Below are 17,421 nucleotides of genomic sequence, written 5' to 3' on the forward strand. Positions count from 1 at the left end.
GGTGTGTGGTAGTAACAGGTAAATTAACTTTTCTTTTAAATTATTTTAATATATATGAGTGCTTGTGTATAAATACACAAACAATACACATATGCTTTCAATTATGTAATTTAAGTGATCTAGGTAGCTCTGTTAAGGAAGTTCAGTTAACGCTAGAAATGTGTTTTGGAGTTTGTACTTGCTTTGGACTTTGTGCATGCGTGTTTATACATGTTTATATATAAACATGTATAAATAAAACCACTTTTTTTACATTAGTAATTCCTTTTGTGCTTAATTTTCTATTGTTGTTAATAATAAATTAATTAAAGCAACATAACAACCTGAAGAGCCGGTTCGGAGCCAAAAGAGCCGGCTCTTTTTAGTGAGCCGAGCCGAAAGGGCTGGTTCTCTAAAAAGAGCTGGAAATCCCATCACTACTTTGTAGGCCACCAAAAATAACTTGCCTTGTTAAATTCAGTCCTCCGAATTCTCTTGGTAGTCTATGTTTTTTCTAATGTTATCAACTACTTTAAAAGACAGGTATTCAAAAAAGCGCAGCAGTGTGTGCTGCACGTAGTGTAGAATGTTGCTCGATTGCACTGCATGTCACAAGCTAAACAGTCAAATGACATAAGGACGACATGCAAAACCACACAGTCAAATGAGAGGAAGTGCAACAAGATGACACATGTAAAGTTGCACTCACACAGACTAATCTTTTATTAGGTGAGAAAAGACCTGCACAATAGTTTGCTATTATTTCGCACACAAATGAAGCACAGGTCAAAGCAGACAAGACAACAAAATGTTTTCTCATGCGTTTGCCTCACACAGTCAGACAGCATCTGAACGTAACTTTATCACAAGAGGAATTTCATAGGAAACCCAACATTCAAACCTCCACCCAGGGACATTTACATAACAATTTCAAATTGATCTGTGTTGCGTTATGGAAAGTAACTTGACATGGTGCACAGACAATCCAGCTCCACCAGCTGTTGGGTAAGCATTACCTGCCAGTGACTGCCCATTACATTGTGTTTTTCCTGTTGGGTTAAATTAGCTTCTGACTGCTTGATGACTCTAAACTGTCTCACATGCGACCCCTATCGGCATGCAGTTGCAATAATAAACGATTGCAGAATTATGTCATGAAGGCTGCATGATATAAATGATGCAACAGCTGTTGGCATGGCATTGGAGGCCACCGTGACACACATACACTCACTAAAAAATGTTTAATGTAGAATTGAACCATACAGCACTGTCTGACTTAGACACAACAGGTTTCTCAGTGATTAAAAAGCAAAATCTGATTAATATTTTATGCTAAATTCTGTCTGTTGACCAGTATGTGACTAGAAGTTGTGAGGTCGTTTGATGTTGCTCTCTGGTGTGGGTTTGGAAATGGAAATTTCAGGGAGAGCAGAGAGTGGGCTGCGCTTATGCTGAGGCGTGGTTCATCTTTGCAGACATAAACGATCTTTCCCTTTCTCTTCCAACAGTCTGCGGTTGACCTCTCCAGATTGAAAGGCACCTTTCAAGGGTTTCAGCTGATGCGTCAACTAACAAAGTCCTCAGCCCCCATACTAAGTATTTAAGTCGAGAGCATTAAAGGTTTTATATTAAATCGTTTAAATATTACATATATATTTATTCATTAAACTTAATAAAGTTTTTGCTTTGTAAGTGTATGCATTGTACCCACCTCCAGAAGGTGATGATTTTTCCATAAGGAAACTAAAGTTTGGACAATAAAGTTACCCAAAGGCCCAGATTTACTTAACGTACTGTGTGTGCGTGTGTGTGTTTCTGTGTGTGTGTGTGTGTGTGTGTGTGTGTGTGTGTGTGTGCGTGTGTGTGTTTCTGTGTGTGTGTGTGTGTGTGTGTGTGTGTGTGTGTGTGTGTGTGTGTGTGTGTGTGTGTGTGTGTGTGTGTGTAAAAACAGGAACCCCTCCCGGTGAGCAGGAAGAAGGTGACGTCAGTTGTCACTTGGCTCAGCGCTGAGGGTAGTCAAGATTACAATATTTCTGTGTGTGTGTGTCTGACACAGAGAGAGAGTATTCTAAAAGAGGAGGTGTGTTTATGGGAAGTAGAAATTTTGTGTGAACGTGTGCACGCGCCTGTGTGTATGTGTTTACACAGACTGGAATACTGCGCCAGAGGAAGTGCGCCCGTTCTCCGTCTACGCGTCCCGACTTCCTGCTCTGAGCAGGAGAGAGAAAAGCTGCGGATCCGCTTTCAGACAGCGGGGCAGCAACAGCAGCAGCATGGAGCCCCAACACACCTCGCACACACCGCTTTAAAGACACAAACCCACACATCGCACACGGACAGAGGAGCAGCCACAGCTAGGTAGGTGCCATATTTCCTGCTATGGGCAACTTTCTGAAGTTATGTGTCTGAGCACATTTGGGCGTAATAGAAAGACAGAAACGAGCTCGCGTTAGCTGTTGGTGTATCTGCTGAAGTCCTCTAACGGTCAGGCAGTCACTGTCAACTTGAAATCCGACTAAAGTCGTGCGTAAAGTTGTGCGTAACGAGGTAAAGCTGTGCGTAAAAATGTGTTAAAGCTGCGGTTTTAGCACTCTGCTTTGGAATCAAAACTGACCCCGCTGATGGGAGCTACATTTGGGGGTAAAGAAAGGGATTAAAAGAGGTTAGAATGGTGGCTGCTGTGGAAAAAAAATCAGCCGTGGCTCCTTTAAAAATCTAGTAGTAGAATTTCTGGTTTGTCTGGACCTCGCAGACTAATTGCCATGCGCTTCCGGATAGAAGCTGGCAGCAGACAACATCTTGAAAATGAGTCACTGGTGCAAAAACAAAGAACCGTTTGAGTTCCAGCAGAAACCCCTGCTCTCTTTCCACAGACATACACTCTCACACACAGACATACTTCCAAAAATAAGAAATACACAGCCTAAAGAAAATGGATAGACTCATATGTGGCTTTTGGTTTGTTTCTGCTGGACTGAAGAGCCCCCAGAAGACACTGGCAGAAAATCCCATGGATAAACATTTGCAGTAGGAGAATTTTTTATGTACAGATCTTCCATGACTTGTGAGCTTGCACAAGAAGAGGGAGTTTATGGACAAGCAGATTTTAAGCACTGAAACAGCGGACCAGTGCTCCAGACTGCTTTTATTCTGAAATTCCAAATAAATCAGCAGTTTTTGTGGCTTTGTTCATCTCCTCAACAGACTTGCAGAGTATAGATCAGAAAGTTTGACACCGGGGCATACATGTATACCCCATATAACAGATCTATATAGAAGTATAGACCGTGTGTGTGTGTGTGTGTGTGTGTGTGTGTGTGTGTGTGTGTGTGTGTGTGTGTGTTCGTTCCCAGTGGGTCTCTGTGACAGGAAGTCCTGGATAGGAAAGGTCTCTCACCGGGAATGACGCCCCTGAAACTGAATGACAGGAAGTCCTCGTTTAGACAGACGGACATCAGTACAGTTCTTCCATCACTTCACACACACACATTCAGGAAATAGGAAGTGAGAACACACTTGCTTGTGTGTGTGTGTGTTCACGATGATGGGTCATTGTTTGCACGAAATGCACTTTCACCCCTACCCCCCTTTTGCTGGTTGGTTTCCTTTCAGAAAGACACAAAGGGAAAGGTGTACGCTGTATTTTTAGATCGAATCAGTAGTTGATTACTCCGAATATTAGCGGTTGTTTGTTATTTTTCGTTTTGCAGTGTGCAGCTCAGGAACTGTAATTTAATTTATTTGACAAAGGAGGCAGGGAGCGACAGGCAGACACCCACAGGTAAACATGTCAGTTAAAAACCCAGGCTTGCCTTGGCAGAAGATCACTGACCACATCCTGTTTTATCACCATGGGAACATCCAAAAACCAACCAACCAAATGTATGAACCTCTCTCTCTTGTTCTCTCTGTGTCACACACGTGATACTAGAGCTCATGCACACATGCGAAATAACAAGAAGCACAAAGAGCAGTGTCGGAGTTTGAGGAAATCCCAGAGAGATTTTATTTTTGTTTGTTTTTGGAAATTGTTTTGCATCTTAAAACAAAACTGAAAAATGATCAAAGAGCTCTTTTCAGAAATTGTAACACTAGTGATCCACCCCAACATGTACTGTAACATACACACTTCCACACACACACAAGAAGCGGGAGGAAGTAGCAAAGAACACAAACCAGTACCCACAGACACATGGTTTACATATCTCACACTAATCAACTGTAAGCAAAAGTAGTCCAAGTAAATACGAACAGAGCTAACAACTGTTGGCTTTCTGATCGTTTAAGATTCACAATAATGGAAGATTTTGGCAAGAAAATGACCTTTAATGCAGCAAATCATTTTTCATACCCCGTGTATAAATCTTCTGGGTGTGTCATTAAAGCATAAATAACCAAATAATGGGCTGATTTTCATTTCAAATGGAAATGCATGGGTGAGCGCCAGCTTTTGTGCATCAATATAGAATGGAAATGTTTTATTTTTGTAATGCAAAGCACCAGGTAATAATTCAACATACACTGACAGTTTCCCCAAGTGTGTTATTTTGCTTTTTGAGGAGGACCAACGCATGGGGGAGGAATATGACGTGTTCCCCTTGAAAGTTACCCGTATGCCTTGATAAACATCCATATTCACAGATGACCGTTGCATGTCTGTTCTAAAAGCTCTTTTATTACTCTGTTATTCAAAGGTTGAGTTATTTGAACATGTGTTAAACATGTTTGAACCAGAAGAAGGATCAGCATACACTTTAGTTTTGATGCCAACAGTCTTTCTCTTCTCCACCCACCAACTACCCTTTTCCTTTCTTTTTATGATGTCCTCTTTCACAATTGAGTCTTGGAAAGATTAAAATCTATAACCTTTTAAGGACACTGGATGACTTGCATGTATTGTGATGTACTTTAAGTACGGTTTTCCACAAAAGTTAACCCGCTGCGTGAAATGCAAATGCGAACTTTGAATGTGATGCCATCAACAATGTCCAGATATATCTTTGAAGCACAGCAACATTTATCAGTAAAAGGGATCAGCTGACTTGCAAATATTTTTATTTACATTTTACACAGCATCCCATTCTTCAATTAGATTGTTTTTCCAAGTTCAAGGTTCTCATTTATTTAAGTTCACTGGGAATGGTGTATTGTATTTCTAATAAAAGTGAGCTTTAAATCTGCATTAATCAATATTTTTATGACACCAAGTTCACATTATTAATATAAAATTAATATTTGTAATGCACAGAGTGTCACAAATTCTATCAGCCAACTGTGCAGTTTATAAGAAGACCTTTTAATGTCTTTTATATGGCAGCCCTGGAAGTCAAATGCAGTGCAACTTTAGGAAACACCAGCAAATAGAAAAATCCTGCAGTAATTTTTTTTAAATTGTTTTTTGTTTGTGAGTTTATTTCTTGAGTTGCAGTGCTTTTAACCTCTCAGGGCCATCATAGTTTGAGCTCATTGTTTTGGTTTAACTCATCGTAGCATGTTGAAGCTAAAGAACTAGATATTTCATTCTAAAGGGACTAAGAGCTAGATGGGCTTTTTTTGTTATCAAATGTTTATTGTCTTTAGACAAACATAAACATGTAATCGGTATTATTAAAAACTACAATAAAGAACCAACTCATCCAATAAAAAAACATAAAAGAAAAAACAGGTCCAGAAGGAGGCAAGAGAGACAAAGGGGGAGATGACGATGACAAGACTTGGGCCCAAGTCATATCAGATCTTAAGTTTAACTGTGAATTCATGGAGTAAAAGAACATAGAGTTGTTAGCTATTATGACAGAAGCCGCTGTAAGTTGTAGACTTGTAGTGCACCAGCAAGGAGAACACTTCCTATCAGCATCATAACTTCCAGAGATTCATATGTGACATGATTTTACTCGTCCAACAGTTGACATGTGAATGTTCTGGTACAGATTCAACTATAGAAGAGATGCGCTCTTCCTTACTGCACTCTTTGTACAGTAAAGAATTTATTGTCACTCTACAGATGTACAAAGAGATACAGAAGCAACCCCTGCAAAGGAATATAGGCCATTCCAGATTGACTGTTTCTCCTGATCTGATTTTTTTACTGCAGATCACCTGTGTCTTTGGTGTCCCCGTTCCCTCCCCATCATCATGGAGAGCTCCATCACACTCTGGCAGTTCTTGCTGCAGCTGCTGCTCGACCAAAGCCACAAACATCTTATCTGCTGGACATCCAATGATGGCGAGTTCAAGCTGCTCAAGTCAGAGGAAGTGGCCAAGCTGTGGGGCCTGCGCAAGAACAAGACCAACATGAACTATGACAAGCTGAGCAGAGCACTGCGCTACTACTATGACAAGGTACGCAACTTATATATCTAAGCTACACAACATTGAAGTGGTTTGTCTCCTCAGTTGTAATGAACTGCACATCTCATCGTGATTCTCCTGCAGAACATCATCAAGAAGGTGATCGGTCAGAAGTTTGTCTACAAGTTTGTGTCGTTCCCTGAGATTCTGAAGATGGACCCTGCATTGGTGGAGTCGGGTCGCAGCAGTGAGGAAAGCGGGGGCACCGCATCAGAACCCGAGGCTGAAGATGAGGATGGGGGTGAGAGGAACCAGTACCTCCACTCCGGCCTGTATTCCTCCTTCAAGATCAGCTCCCTGCATCACTCCTTAGAGCAGCACCGGCCAATCAAGACAGAGCCCAGATCCGATCGTCCGGACGACGGCTCCTCTGTCATCCGATTCATGACCCACCGTGGCCACTCCTCGCTCCCCTCCACCCCACCCCCATCCTCAACCGAGAACTCCCATTCCTCCAGGCCGTCTCCTCAGCTGGCCTGCTCTTCCTCCTCCTCATCCTCCTCCCCTCCACAAAGCCCCACCCATATGCTAGTGAGAGTGGGAGTCCAGAGCACAGATGCAGATGAATTGGAGCCCAGCGCACAACCTCTAAACCTGTCATCTGGTCAGAGAGACAGGGAGAGGTTACAGAGCAGGACAACACCAGAAAGGAGGGGACTGGCCAATAGTACGCCTCTAAAAGGAAGAAAACCGAAAGGCTTGGAAATCTCCGCCCCTTCACATCTCTTGACAGGAAGTGACCTTGTCTCACTTGCCCTCAACAGCCCAGCTCTGCCATCTGGGTCTCTGACCTCAGCCTTCTTCACAGCACAGGTACAACGTGACACATTACACACTTGTTATACACACATTCATGCTTCCAGAAATGCAGTAGGTAATAGGTGAGGAATGAGGAGATGAGGGTCAGACGAGCGAAAGAAGAGATTTTTGGATGAGGAAAGTCAGACAGGGAGGAGATGGAAAGAGGTGAGCGGAAAGAAAAGGAGGAAGGGAGGGAGGGAGGGAGGAGGTTCATAAGTGAAGCCATATGTTCATGCAGCTTCCGATTCACTGGCAACAACACACTGACCAAACCAGGACAGTCTGACTACATTCAGACATTCGGCGAACGCTCTTATCCAGACTGACTAATCATACACTGCTGTGCATACATCACTGATGGAAAATAAAAGTATAGGCTGACCTGTTCACTCATTATTTCAAAAGTTGAGCTGCGTTCATGTGCACACTTATTTAATATTAGTATGTATAACCCACTTTCACCCACGGGAACACATGGGAATTTTAATAAAAAGTCTGGAACTTTTTAAAGACCTTGTTCCCCCCCTTTTTCACTTCCTGGATCACAACCAGAATAGAACTGTGAGAAACAAGTTTATGGTGTTTGCTTTTTTTTTTCTTTTCTTTCAAATTTCGTAGGTTGTGGTTGGTAAAGAAGCAAAAATCCATTAAATCGTGCGCCACAAACAATCTTAATCTAGTTCAGTGGACCGGACATCAATAAATGGTTTATAACAAGGTTCATAAGACAGCTTTGAGTGGTAAAACAAAAGACATTTGAGGTCCTGGAATTACCAGACAGATCAATGGCAGGCAATCAAGTAAAGGTCATCAGCTAAAAACCATAAGTATACAGCCGTCTGCAGTCTAGCATTGCTGAAAGTGTAACTGTACTGACAGTGGGAACACAAAAGCATTCATTTACCTTTTACAGACTGTTGAAGAAAAGAAAACCAAACTGCTTTTATATATCTCAGAAAGCCGAGACAGAAAGTAGATGTCATGAATTTTGCATGAGTGGGGCTTCCTGGTCTGCATGGAGACAGTCTGCCAAGTCGGTTTGAGATCACTAGAGGGCACACTTGGCTTTGAGCTCTGGGTGAGACTGAGTGACACGACAGCCTCGCCGCTGATGTGCTGCCAGAATAAACACCATCATCTATTTCTTAGTGTATTTATTCCCTGACATTTCATTTGGGGTTTTGTCTATGTAGACTCCGTCTGGTCTGCTGCTCACTCCCAGCCCTCTGCTCTCCAATATCCAATTCTGGTCCAGCCTCAGTCCAGTGGGACCCCTGAGCCCTGCCCAACTGCAGAGCCACGCGCCCCTCTTCCAGGTAACAGTCATTTATTTTTATTTCCATGCATGTGCACGGGCTGTCTTCAGCAGCTGCAGATATTTGCCAAGCCTCTGTTAAATCTAAAAATATCTTAACTTCAGGAACGGACCACAGGCTCGAGCTACATTGTTAAAAGTTGATTTGATTTTAACTGGATTCAGTTTTGTTTAGCACCAGGTTACAAAACAACTCAAGGTATTGGAAAGCAAAGATCAAAATATTAGACAGAGAACCCCAAAGGATCCTCTATGAGCAACATTTGGCAACAGTGGGGATAAAGAACCCACCTCCAAGAAGAAGTGGTTGCCAGCAGATCCAAGGAGGGAGAGCATGTCTGCTGCATTCTTACACTTACATTGATTACATTGGTTTTGTCACTGATGGTTATTCAGCAAAAACTACACTCTTTCTACATAGACTACGACGGATGTACTTCCCAGGGGGACTGCATTGGCTAGAAAAACAATCCCTGCAGAAGATATCAAGATAATGATTGTTACAGAATGATGTTCATTTTGTAAATTGTGGTCAAACAGACACAAAGCAGGTTATGACTGTATGGCCACAAAGTGTGAAATTAAATGACACTGCACAATTCCTCAGGTTGCCTCACTCATCATGTTGAGACCTGTTAAAATGCTCAGCTGGAGGCTTCAAGATGGGACTTCTAACCATGATGAACTCATCTTTTATATACAGTCTATGTCTTCACCTAAAACCAACATAGAAAAATTTTGGCAGTTTCTACTTGATGAGGACATGAAAAGATAAATGTTTTCATCTTTAAGTGTAGTGATGTGCCCATAAACTCTCAGTTTACACAAACTGCTCTTTATAGTCATTTCATATGGCATTGAGACAAGCAGTTGCAGTTGTTTTCTCACATTAATGTGTGTGAGGTGTGTGTGTGATTCACTTTATGCCAAGGGTTTCAAAATAAGCTGCAGATGTTTCCGTTTTGGTGTGGACAAGAAAAGAGGGCAACTTCCTGTTGTCTAGGGGGAAAAGAGAGTCTCTCCCATCCAAGTCAGCTCTCACACACACACTACAACAAATAAACTTTTAAACCAAGCATCAAATACACAGTTTTAGTCCTCAGAACAGGATTTGGTCCCAGTGTCGTCCTCACAATGTCTCGAAACCTGAAGCACTTCCTCCAGCAGACTGTTTAGACATTGGCATGAAACAATTTTTACACTGACTTATACATTAGTCTGTTATATACTTACATAGTATTGTTAGTATATAACAGACTAATGTATGAGTCAGCGTAAAGCCACAAATAAAAACAACATGCTTTAAAGGTGATTTGATTTTTTTGTGATTTGCTCGTAAAAGCATGCAGAAGAACAAAAAGAAATGACTGAAGAAAAAGTAACAAATGACTCTAAAACTATCGAGTTTCTTTCTTCTTCACTTTTAGTGACTGTTAATAGAGTATGTGTTTTTATTTTAATTTATATCCATGGAAAACACTGAAGTCAGGAGACTATTTTGTCATTCACACAAACAACACAACAAATACAAAAATCCAGTTTTTTCTTCTCCTTCTGCAGTTCCCCACACTGCTGAACGGACCCATCCCTGTGCCTTTGCCTGCCATGGACACCTCCTCTCCTCTGCTGCTGTCCTCCAGCTCCCACAAGTCTTGATGCCAGCCTAAGATAACAGGGAAATGGGCCGGACCACATTAACACTGAACCGGTGCCCATTAAACACAGAAGAACCGCCGAGGATTTGGACTCGCTCTGTTACACTTTAAATCCAACACCTGTTGCTTTGTATTGATTATAGAAGAAACAGGAGCTTATCTGAAACTTTGCTCTCTGAGAAGAGCATCTGCATTGGCCCCTTTTTCATGTTTACTTGCTTTAACATGTGTTTGGTGTTTTCATTCCTTCAGGACAGAAATCTTTGAACTGTTTTCAAGCAAAGAATCTGAGTGAAGGCCAGACCTCATCACATTTCTCATGTCATTTTTTTTTTAAATCAGTCTCATTCCACTTTGTCTAAGCTTCAGTGATGCAGACCAGTTGAAATATAATACTGCTTTCCCCCCTTGCATTAACTAAACTCAGTATCCACATTCCTAATTAGTGTACACCACAGTGTCAGAGGCTAGTCTTAATAGATTCATACCAGCAGCTTAAAGAAAGCACAGAAATATACTTTCCTATTGAGGGTTAGTGTTACATGCCAGGATTGTTGGCACTCCCGCGTATGTGTGCAGAAAATGAAGCTAGAGCCAGACAGTTAAATGTTTAGATCTGCTTATTCACAAGGTAATAAAATCCAAGTACTTGAAAGCTCATTCATGAAATATTTATCTGTAAATAAACTGACCTGTAACCCAGAAAATCACTGACATAGAAGCTCATCTGGCTTATGATTCATCACAATTCACAGGTTATTTTAATGTGTAAAGTATGCAAAGTAAGTACTTACTTGGCTGAACTGTGTAAACAAGAACTGAAATTCACTAAAAAGTCAAGGACGTTTACAGTCCTATCATGTTAATTGTTAATGAATCCCAATAGATTAAAATCTGACCAGTGTTCTAGGAGGAGTGGTTCTTCTGAAAATTGGAAAAGGCATCCATGAAATCTCAAACATAGTCTTGACCTTGAGCACAGTTTGGGTGAATATTGTGTGCAGGTTCGAGTCAGCTCTGACCAATACTCCAGGAGGAGTAGCGATCCTTGTGAATTGTGGACAGATTTGTATTCTTGTAGGGTCTCTACCTTACAACATAAAGCACCTTCAGGCAAAATCTCATTAATACCAAGAGAAGAGTCACAGCCTAAACCCTAAAATCACAACTTAAAGCTTCAAAACACTTTTTGTGTGTGTGGATTAAAAACTTAGTGATTTAATCACTAGTAAGCTTTAGTAATGGATTTTGTAACCTTTGAAACAGTCAATGAACTGTTCTAGCTTAATGTTTACTGCACATATATGAAAGGATCAGTCTTTGAATTCATCAAAATTTGATCAAAAGGGGACCATAACTCAAGAATTTGACACTACAGGCTACATAGGCCAGTAAAGAAAACTTGCTACAACAGCGAGCAAGTCATGAATGAGGATGATACAGCTTTCCCCCCCCCTTTCCTTTCCTGCTAAACCTTCCTTTTAATATACCAAATGTTCACATTTTTTGGATGTTGCAGGTCTCAGGATTTTTTTTTTTTATTAAACACAATAAAAAAGTCTTTGAGCCGGACATGTGACCACATGACAAGGGACCTTCACTGACTCCTAGCAGAACTCCTGCTAGCCAGAGTGCTACAACGCTGTGGAAGTCATTATTTCCTGTATAATATCTTGTATTTTCTCAAATGCACTGTAATTTTTTAACCTTCTACCAGCTGTGCCTTTCTCAATATGTAAGATTTATGTAAATGTGTTTAGCTTAAGTTTGACATTCAAAGTCAAAATTGCACAAAGAATTTGTTTTTTGTTTTAATGGTTTGTTTTTTGTTTTAGAGAAATGAATAGAAGTGTATTCTCAGTGATTTGCTTGTTTTCTGCATTCTTTAAATAAATGTTACATTTTTTTGAAATAGAATTATTATAGTACTTTTTTTAAAAGTCAAAATTAACTATCGGGTAGCGTGGTGGTGCGATGATTAGCGCTGTAGCAACAAGGTGGTCCTGGGATGGATGAAAAACAAAGAATGACTGCTACGCAGAGCTTTTAGGAAACTGTTTAAATTTACTTTCCATGGTTATGAGAAATAAATAGTTCCAGTAAAAAGAGTCACACACCAACTGTTCACCGGCAGCTCAGTGTTTCAGAGAGGTCGAGTTCACAACACAGCAGGCCTTCCATGCATCAGGCTCACATACACACACACGTTCAGACGTGTTCACGGAAAAATACATCAGTCACACATTTTGAAAAAGTACAGTTTTACAATGATAAATATTTTAGCTGTTATCGAAATCTCCTTTTGTGCATGTTACTGCTGTTCGTGCACACAAATGTCCTATTAACAGGAACAGTTTGCAGTTCACGGAGAAATAATCCTGCATCTTTCGGTCTGATCGAAGTAAAATGGAAATCAATAACTTCTGAAAAACAAAAACTATTCTAGTGAAGCATCCAAGCATGCAGTATAAGAAAGCTACTTTATTTTAAAGAGACATGTTTTGGGTCGATGTAATACAGGAAATCTACCATTAATATAATGACATTTTCCTGGGAACACAATAATTTATACATTATTCTAAATATAAACTGGTTACAGTATATTTTCTTTACAGTATTTGTGTTGTCACAGTTTGTGTTGAGCTCTTGAACATGATAATGTCCGCCTTATAAGGAAAGCCTCCTAAGAGTTATCTACAGGATTATTAAACTGTTAGCTGCAAACTGTGTTAGTTTAGTTTACTCCATTAATGCTTTCATATATTAATTTATCAAGAATTAGTTGTGCCTCGAGCACTTCTATAGCATTTTTCTACCCAATCAGTATCTGAAAGAGAAATCTCTACTGTAGACATTTAAAAAAGAAAAAAAAAAGAGAGTGTAAATACAAAACTTTCATTAAGATGTCGACCAAAAGAACTGCAGTAACAGGAAAACCTCCATCAGATCATCTTACATGTGATGTTCAAAGCACCCTGGTATTTAGCTGCACAAGATTAACCACTGCAGTCAGGTCTGTTTTGCTACTGTGAGTGCAGGTGTTCGCTGACATTTTACGTAATTCTTCCGCGTGTGACTTTTTTGCTGCCACAAAAATGTAATGTTTTCTATTAATCCTTTAAGGAAATGGTTTGACATTTCGAGAAACATGCTTATGTGCCCCAAGTAAGATGACAAGGCTGACACAACTCTTGGGCTTGCACACTGAGCTAAAATTCCCAGCACCTGTAAAAAAAAAACATTTTGGTTTTTACAGGTGATCATGTTTTTCACTTAAACGGTGAAATAAAGCAGAATGCGTTGATTTGTCAGCTTTGTAGGTGTGGACAAACGTTACAGAGTTAAGCTTGTCATTTCAAACTCTTTTCAGTCTTTTTGCTAACCCAACCAAAGCTAAAGCTTCACATTTAGCGTGACATCAATCTTCTCATGTAACTATTTCCAATGAAGATCAGCCAAAGTCTGGACCACGAGTGATTACACCTACACTGGTCCATGGCAAAAAGAAAAGTGCATATACAACTAAAATAAGCCAGGGATGCAAAGCACACCAGTGAACATTTATAAGAGGGTGATTTGAGGAGGTCTTCCCTTTGTTTCAGTAAACATATAATCAAAAGCAAGACTTCTCAACAGGCTTTATCATCTGTAGCATCACTGTTGGTTGCAAACAACATAGCGGGCAAATGTAAAAATTTCAATTTGAAATGTCTTTTTTTTTTTTGTACAAATACTGAAAGAGCAGTGGTTGTTCAAAGGCAACTCTCATTGCCTTTGAACAGCCCTCCCCACCCCCACTATCCCACCCCCCAGCTCTGAGAACATGCCACACTGACACTGCTGTTTCACAAGGAGAGGTCACAGACACAGAGAACACATCCTAATACTGTTGGGTAAACTTGGCCAAGCGAGGCTCCTGTCCCTGATTCCAAAAGAAAAAAATAAAACAAAATAACAAACTGAAACAGACCAAAAACAAAATACACGCACACACATGAAGTGCAAGTTAAACACAAAGAATTACTGCAGTGACATCTCCGAATGTACACAAAGCAAGAAAGTGTAGTTTGCATTTATCTTAAAAAAACAAAAAAAAACACACACAAAAGAAAACAAAGGAAACAAAGCATTGAAATCCTGGCAGCTCTGTGAGAGGTTTTAAGGAAGGCTTGCTGGCTTCCTGTGGGAGTCACATGACTTCCTTTTCAGCTCCAGTATTCCTCTTCTTTCATCTGCTTGCCTCCCGTCACACCTCAGTTTTGGTCCCGTTGGTGAGCAACAGTGGTCAAAAAGAAGCAAGGGGTGGATGTTCTCATGTAGACCATGTAGCTCTGTGTGTGCTTCTTTCACCGCCCAGCTGTCAGTCATAGTCACACTCTCTGATTTTCAGTTTAACCCCAGAGGGCAGCGGGTCTTCTGCAAGTCCATCCTAAATGTTTTTGGAGAAATGACAACCAACACCATCTAGTGTTTCTGGAAATGTTGTAGAGTTCAGTCACGGAAGCTCGAAGAAAAACAAAACATAATCTCCAAATATATATGTATATAGAGATATACATATTTTACAAAAGAAGCTTTCGATCTCCAAGGACGACGACAACAAGAACAACAACTTGGGCCACAGCATCGACATCAACATCAGTTGACTCATGAGAAGCCGGAGGATCGTTGTCAGGAGAACAATAGTAACCTTACTGACTGCTCAACTGTGCATGGCATCCCGAGTTCACATTGTGCAAACACACACACACGCGCCTTCGCGCAGACACACACTGTGTTAAATACAGACAGTAGTAGTTTAGCAGCAAAAAAAAGTTCAACCTCACCCATCCCCCCCGCCCCCAATAAATAAACAGTCACCAAATAGATTCAACTCAGAGTCACTCGCTCAGATTGAGTGTTTGCGTGCGCGTGTGTGTAGTTAAATGGGTGGTGTGGGTGTCACTCCGAGGGGTGGTGGGCTCATGCAAGAGGCTGCTGGGAGGTGTAGATGAAGTGGGGCGTCTTCTTCATGAAACACTAGAACAGCATGCTTTGCCTCCTGTTGATCTTGCTGTTACCTAAAAGAGAAAAAAACAACATGTAAAATACATCACCCATAATGCCTTTGGTTTAAGCCATAGACCGCAGGTGTTCCTCATTCAGAACTGCACTTTCTGTGTGTGTGTGTGTGTGTGTGTGTGTGTGTGCACGCATGCATTTAGGCAATTCTAGGATGCTAGAAGTTAACAGATGCATTTTCATCATAAATAAATGATAGCAATAAAGCATTTTAAAGTTCACATTTAAATTTTAAGGATGGTTGACCGAACAGTTTATGAGCTACTTTTCTGAAGTCTCGAGGTTGAGATCAATGCTGATGCCTTCTTCGTCTTTTGAAACCAGATTCGAACATGTTTGAGAGAGAGTGGAGCTGATCAGCTTAGCTCTTGGTGCATTTGATCTTCGATATATTATTTAGCTATTTTTGGACAGGACAAAATGTAAGGACAAAGGTGGTTGACTCTTTAGAGTGGCGGTTGGTACAACTGCATGCTGAACAGAGGGTGGGTTCTTTAGAATTCATGGACCATAATTAAAATAAATAAATAAAATCAGCATCATGTTAATTAAAAAGCACTTGAAAATGTAATTGAGACCATGATTTCATTTCTTCGTTAAATGATCTAAAAAAGCCGAGTTGGTTAAACATTTGGATTCTCCACCTACCTGACTCTGGATACGAGGAGTTCCTGTAGCCTGGGTCTCTCTGCAGCTGCACTTCTTTCAATGTGAATATCGATACACCTGAAACACAGGGGAGAGGTTCAGTTACTCCAATGAGTAACAGAAAAGATAAAAGAATCGAGAACCAAAGCCTCTGAAAGACAGACAGCAGCTTTATTATCAAAGGTGTGTGTGCTCACTCTCAGGCAGTGTGTGGACTCTCATCCCAAGCTGCCTGAAATAGGAATGCTTCATTGCCTCATCAGCTGAAATTCTCTTCTTGGATTCGTACTGCGGAGACAGAAACAGGAAACGATAAGGATACTGTGACTTTATCAAAAAACGCATCAGTGCAGCAATCAGGGAATTCACAAGAAGTTCGTTACTGTGCCTCCTGCTGTCATCATAAAGGAATTCATTACTAAAATAAATCTAGTGACTAGTGATGCAAAGCTGAAGCTTTGCCATTACAGAAACACACAAAGGTAAACATATCAGCCTTTTTTCATATCCAGCAGATGAGAAGAGAAATGACAGGCAACAAACTGGAAGTCAGATATGAACTGGTGATACTGTGGTTCACGGTTGGTGCCTTAAACTAGTTAGAATATTTTTCATTTGTTTAAAGTCCTTTGTTTGCTAGTAGACTTAGACTCTGAAAACTACTACCAGACTAAAAGTCAAACATATACAGGCAAGCTGGTTCTTCCATGCAACCTATGGGAAACCTGCCAGCACCCATAGCAAACATAAAGAGGCATTTAATGCAGCCCCGTACACCTATTTGCAACAATACCCTGGGACTCTCTGCAACCACTAGTAACCATTCACTAACCCATTGAGCAATACACTTCTTTTCTTTCTTTTTTTTACCTGGCAACTTGTGGTTGCCGGGTGTTGGGGTGGGGTGTCACTCTGTGTGACTGGGGCTTAAGTTACACCAAACCACTGATGATATTCATGTACATCTCACTATTTTTTGAGTAACTAAATCAGTTTTTAAAAAGCTGGGTGTAAATGGTTTAATAGGAGCATTTAACAGAACTCAGTTTTGACCAGCTGTTACTATTTAACCAAAGGCTTGCATAAGACAAAGAAAACTAGGAATATCAGTGCAATATATATACAACTACTTATACAGTATTGTGATTACTGTGACAGTAAAGACTCACTCTGAGGAATGACAGCAGCAGCTCGATGCCTTCACTGTCTAACCTAAAGAAGACAAAAAGAAGAGAACAGTTTGGGCTGATGGGAATCTAGGCGCTCATGGGAGGAAGGAAGTGGACAGACCTCTGTAAATGTTTTACAGGATTTCCTGCCTGCAGCAGGCATACACACACAGACACAAGCATGCACACACACACACACACACACGCTCAAGAATATATATCAATTATATAAATGCAAAGGGGCAGATAAGGAAAAACAGATCCCACGTGCGAGCGGTACCTGGGGGCATGATTGATGATTGGCTGGGGTTTGTATTTGGGGAAGCTGTAGGATTTAAACTCTTCGATAGAAGAGATTCCTGGCCAGTTCTCCTCTGTAGGTGTTCCTGAAGTCACATAGTCACATATAGGTTGCCATGTTCAATTAAGCAGGTAATAACAT

The 17,421-nt window shown here is 40.7% G+C and overlaps 2 protein-coding genes across 4 annotated transcripts in view; one reads left to right on the plus strand and one right to left on the minus strand.

Moving 5' to 3' along the window:
• Positions 1–1,965: 1,965 nt before the first annotated feature.
• elk3 (ETS transcription factor ELK3) lies at positions 1,966–10,808 on the plus strand. Its single transcript, XM_026146068.2, has 5 exons — positions 1,966–2,337; positions 6,074–6,321; positions 6,415–7,143; positions 8,325–8,447; positions 10,007–10,808. The coding sequence occupies exons 2-5, from the start codon at positions 6,115–6,117 to the stop codon at positions 10,100–10,102; spliced, it is 1,155 nt and encodes a 384-aa protein (XP_026001853.1). The 5' UTR covers positions 1,966–2,337; positions 6,074–6,114; the 3' UTR covers positions 10,103–10,808.
• A 4,165-nt stretch (positions 10,809–14,973) lies between these two features.
• The window catches only part of cdk17 (cyclin dependent kinase 17), a 51,927-nt gene continuing 49,479 nt past the window's right edge, over positions 14,974–17,421 (minus strand). For all 3 annotated transcript variants that reach the window (XM_026146066.2, XM_026146067.2, XM_080291356.1), the window contains 5 exons: positions 17,260–17,365; positions 16,980–17,022; positions 16,008–16,098; positions 15,811–15,888; positions 14,974–15,161 (listed from right to left, as the gene is read on the minus strand). In XM_026146066.2, the coding sequence (XP_026001851.1) occupies positions 15,121–15,161; positions 15,811–15,888; positions 16,008–16,098; positions 16,980–17,022; positions 17,260–17,365 (359 nt within the window). In that variant the 3' untranslated portion in view covers positions 14,974–15,120. The remainder of the gene's footprint in view (positions 15,162–15,810; positions 15,889–16,007; positions 16,099–16,979; positions 17,023–17,259; positions 17,366–17,421) is intronic.

This window comes from Astatotilapia calliptera, chromosome 17, assembly GCF_964374335.1.
Source record: "Astatotilapia calliptera chromosome 17, fAstCal68.1, whole genome shotgun sequence".
Classification (NCBI taxonomy): domain Eukaryota; kingdom Metazoa; phylum Chordata; class Actinopteri; order Cichliformes; family Cichlidae; genus Astatotilapia; species Astatotilapia calliptera.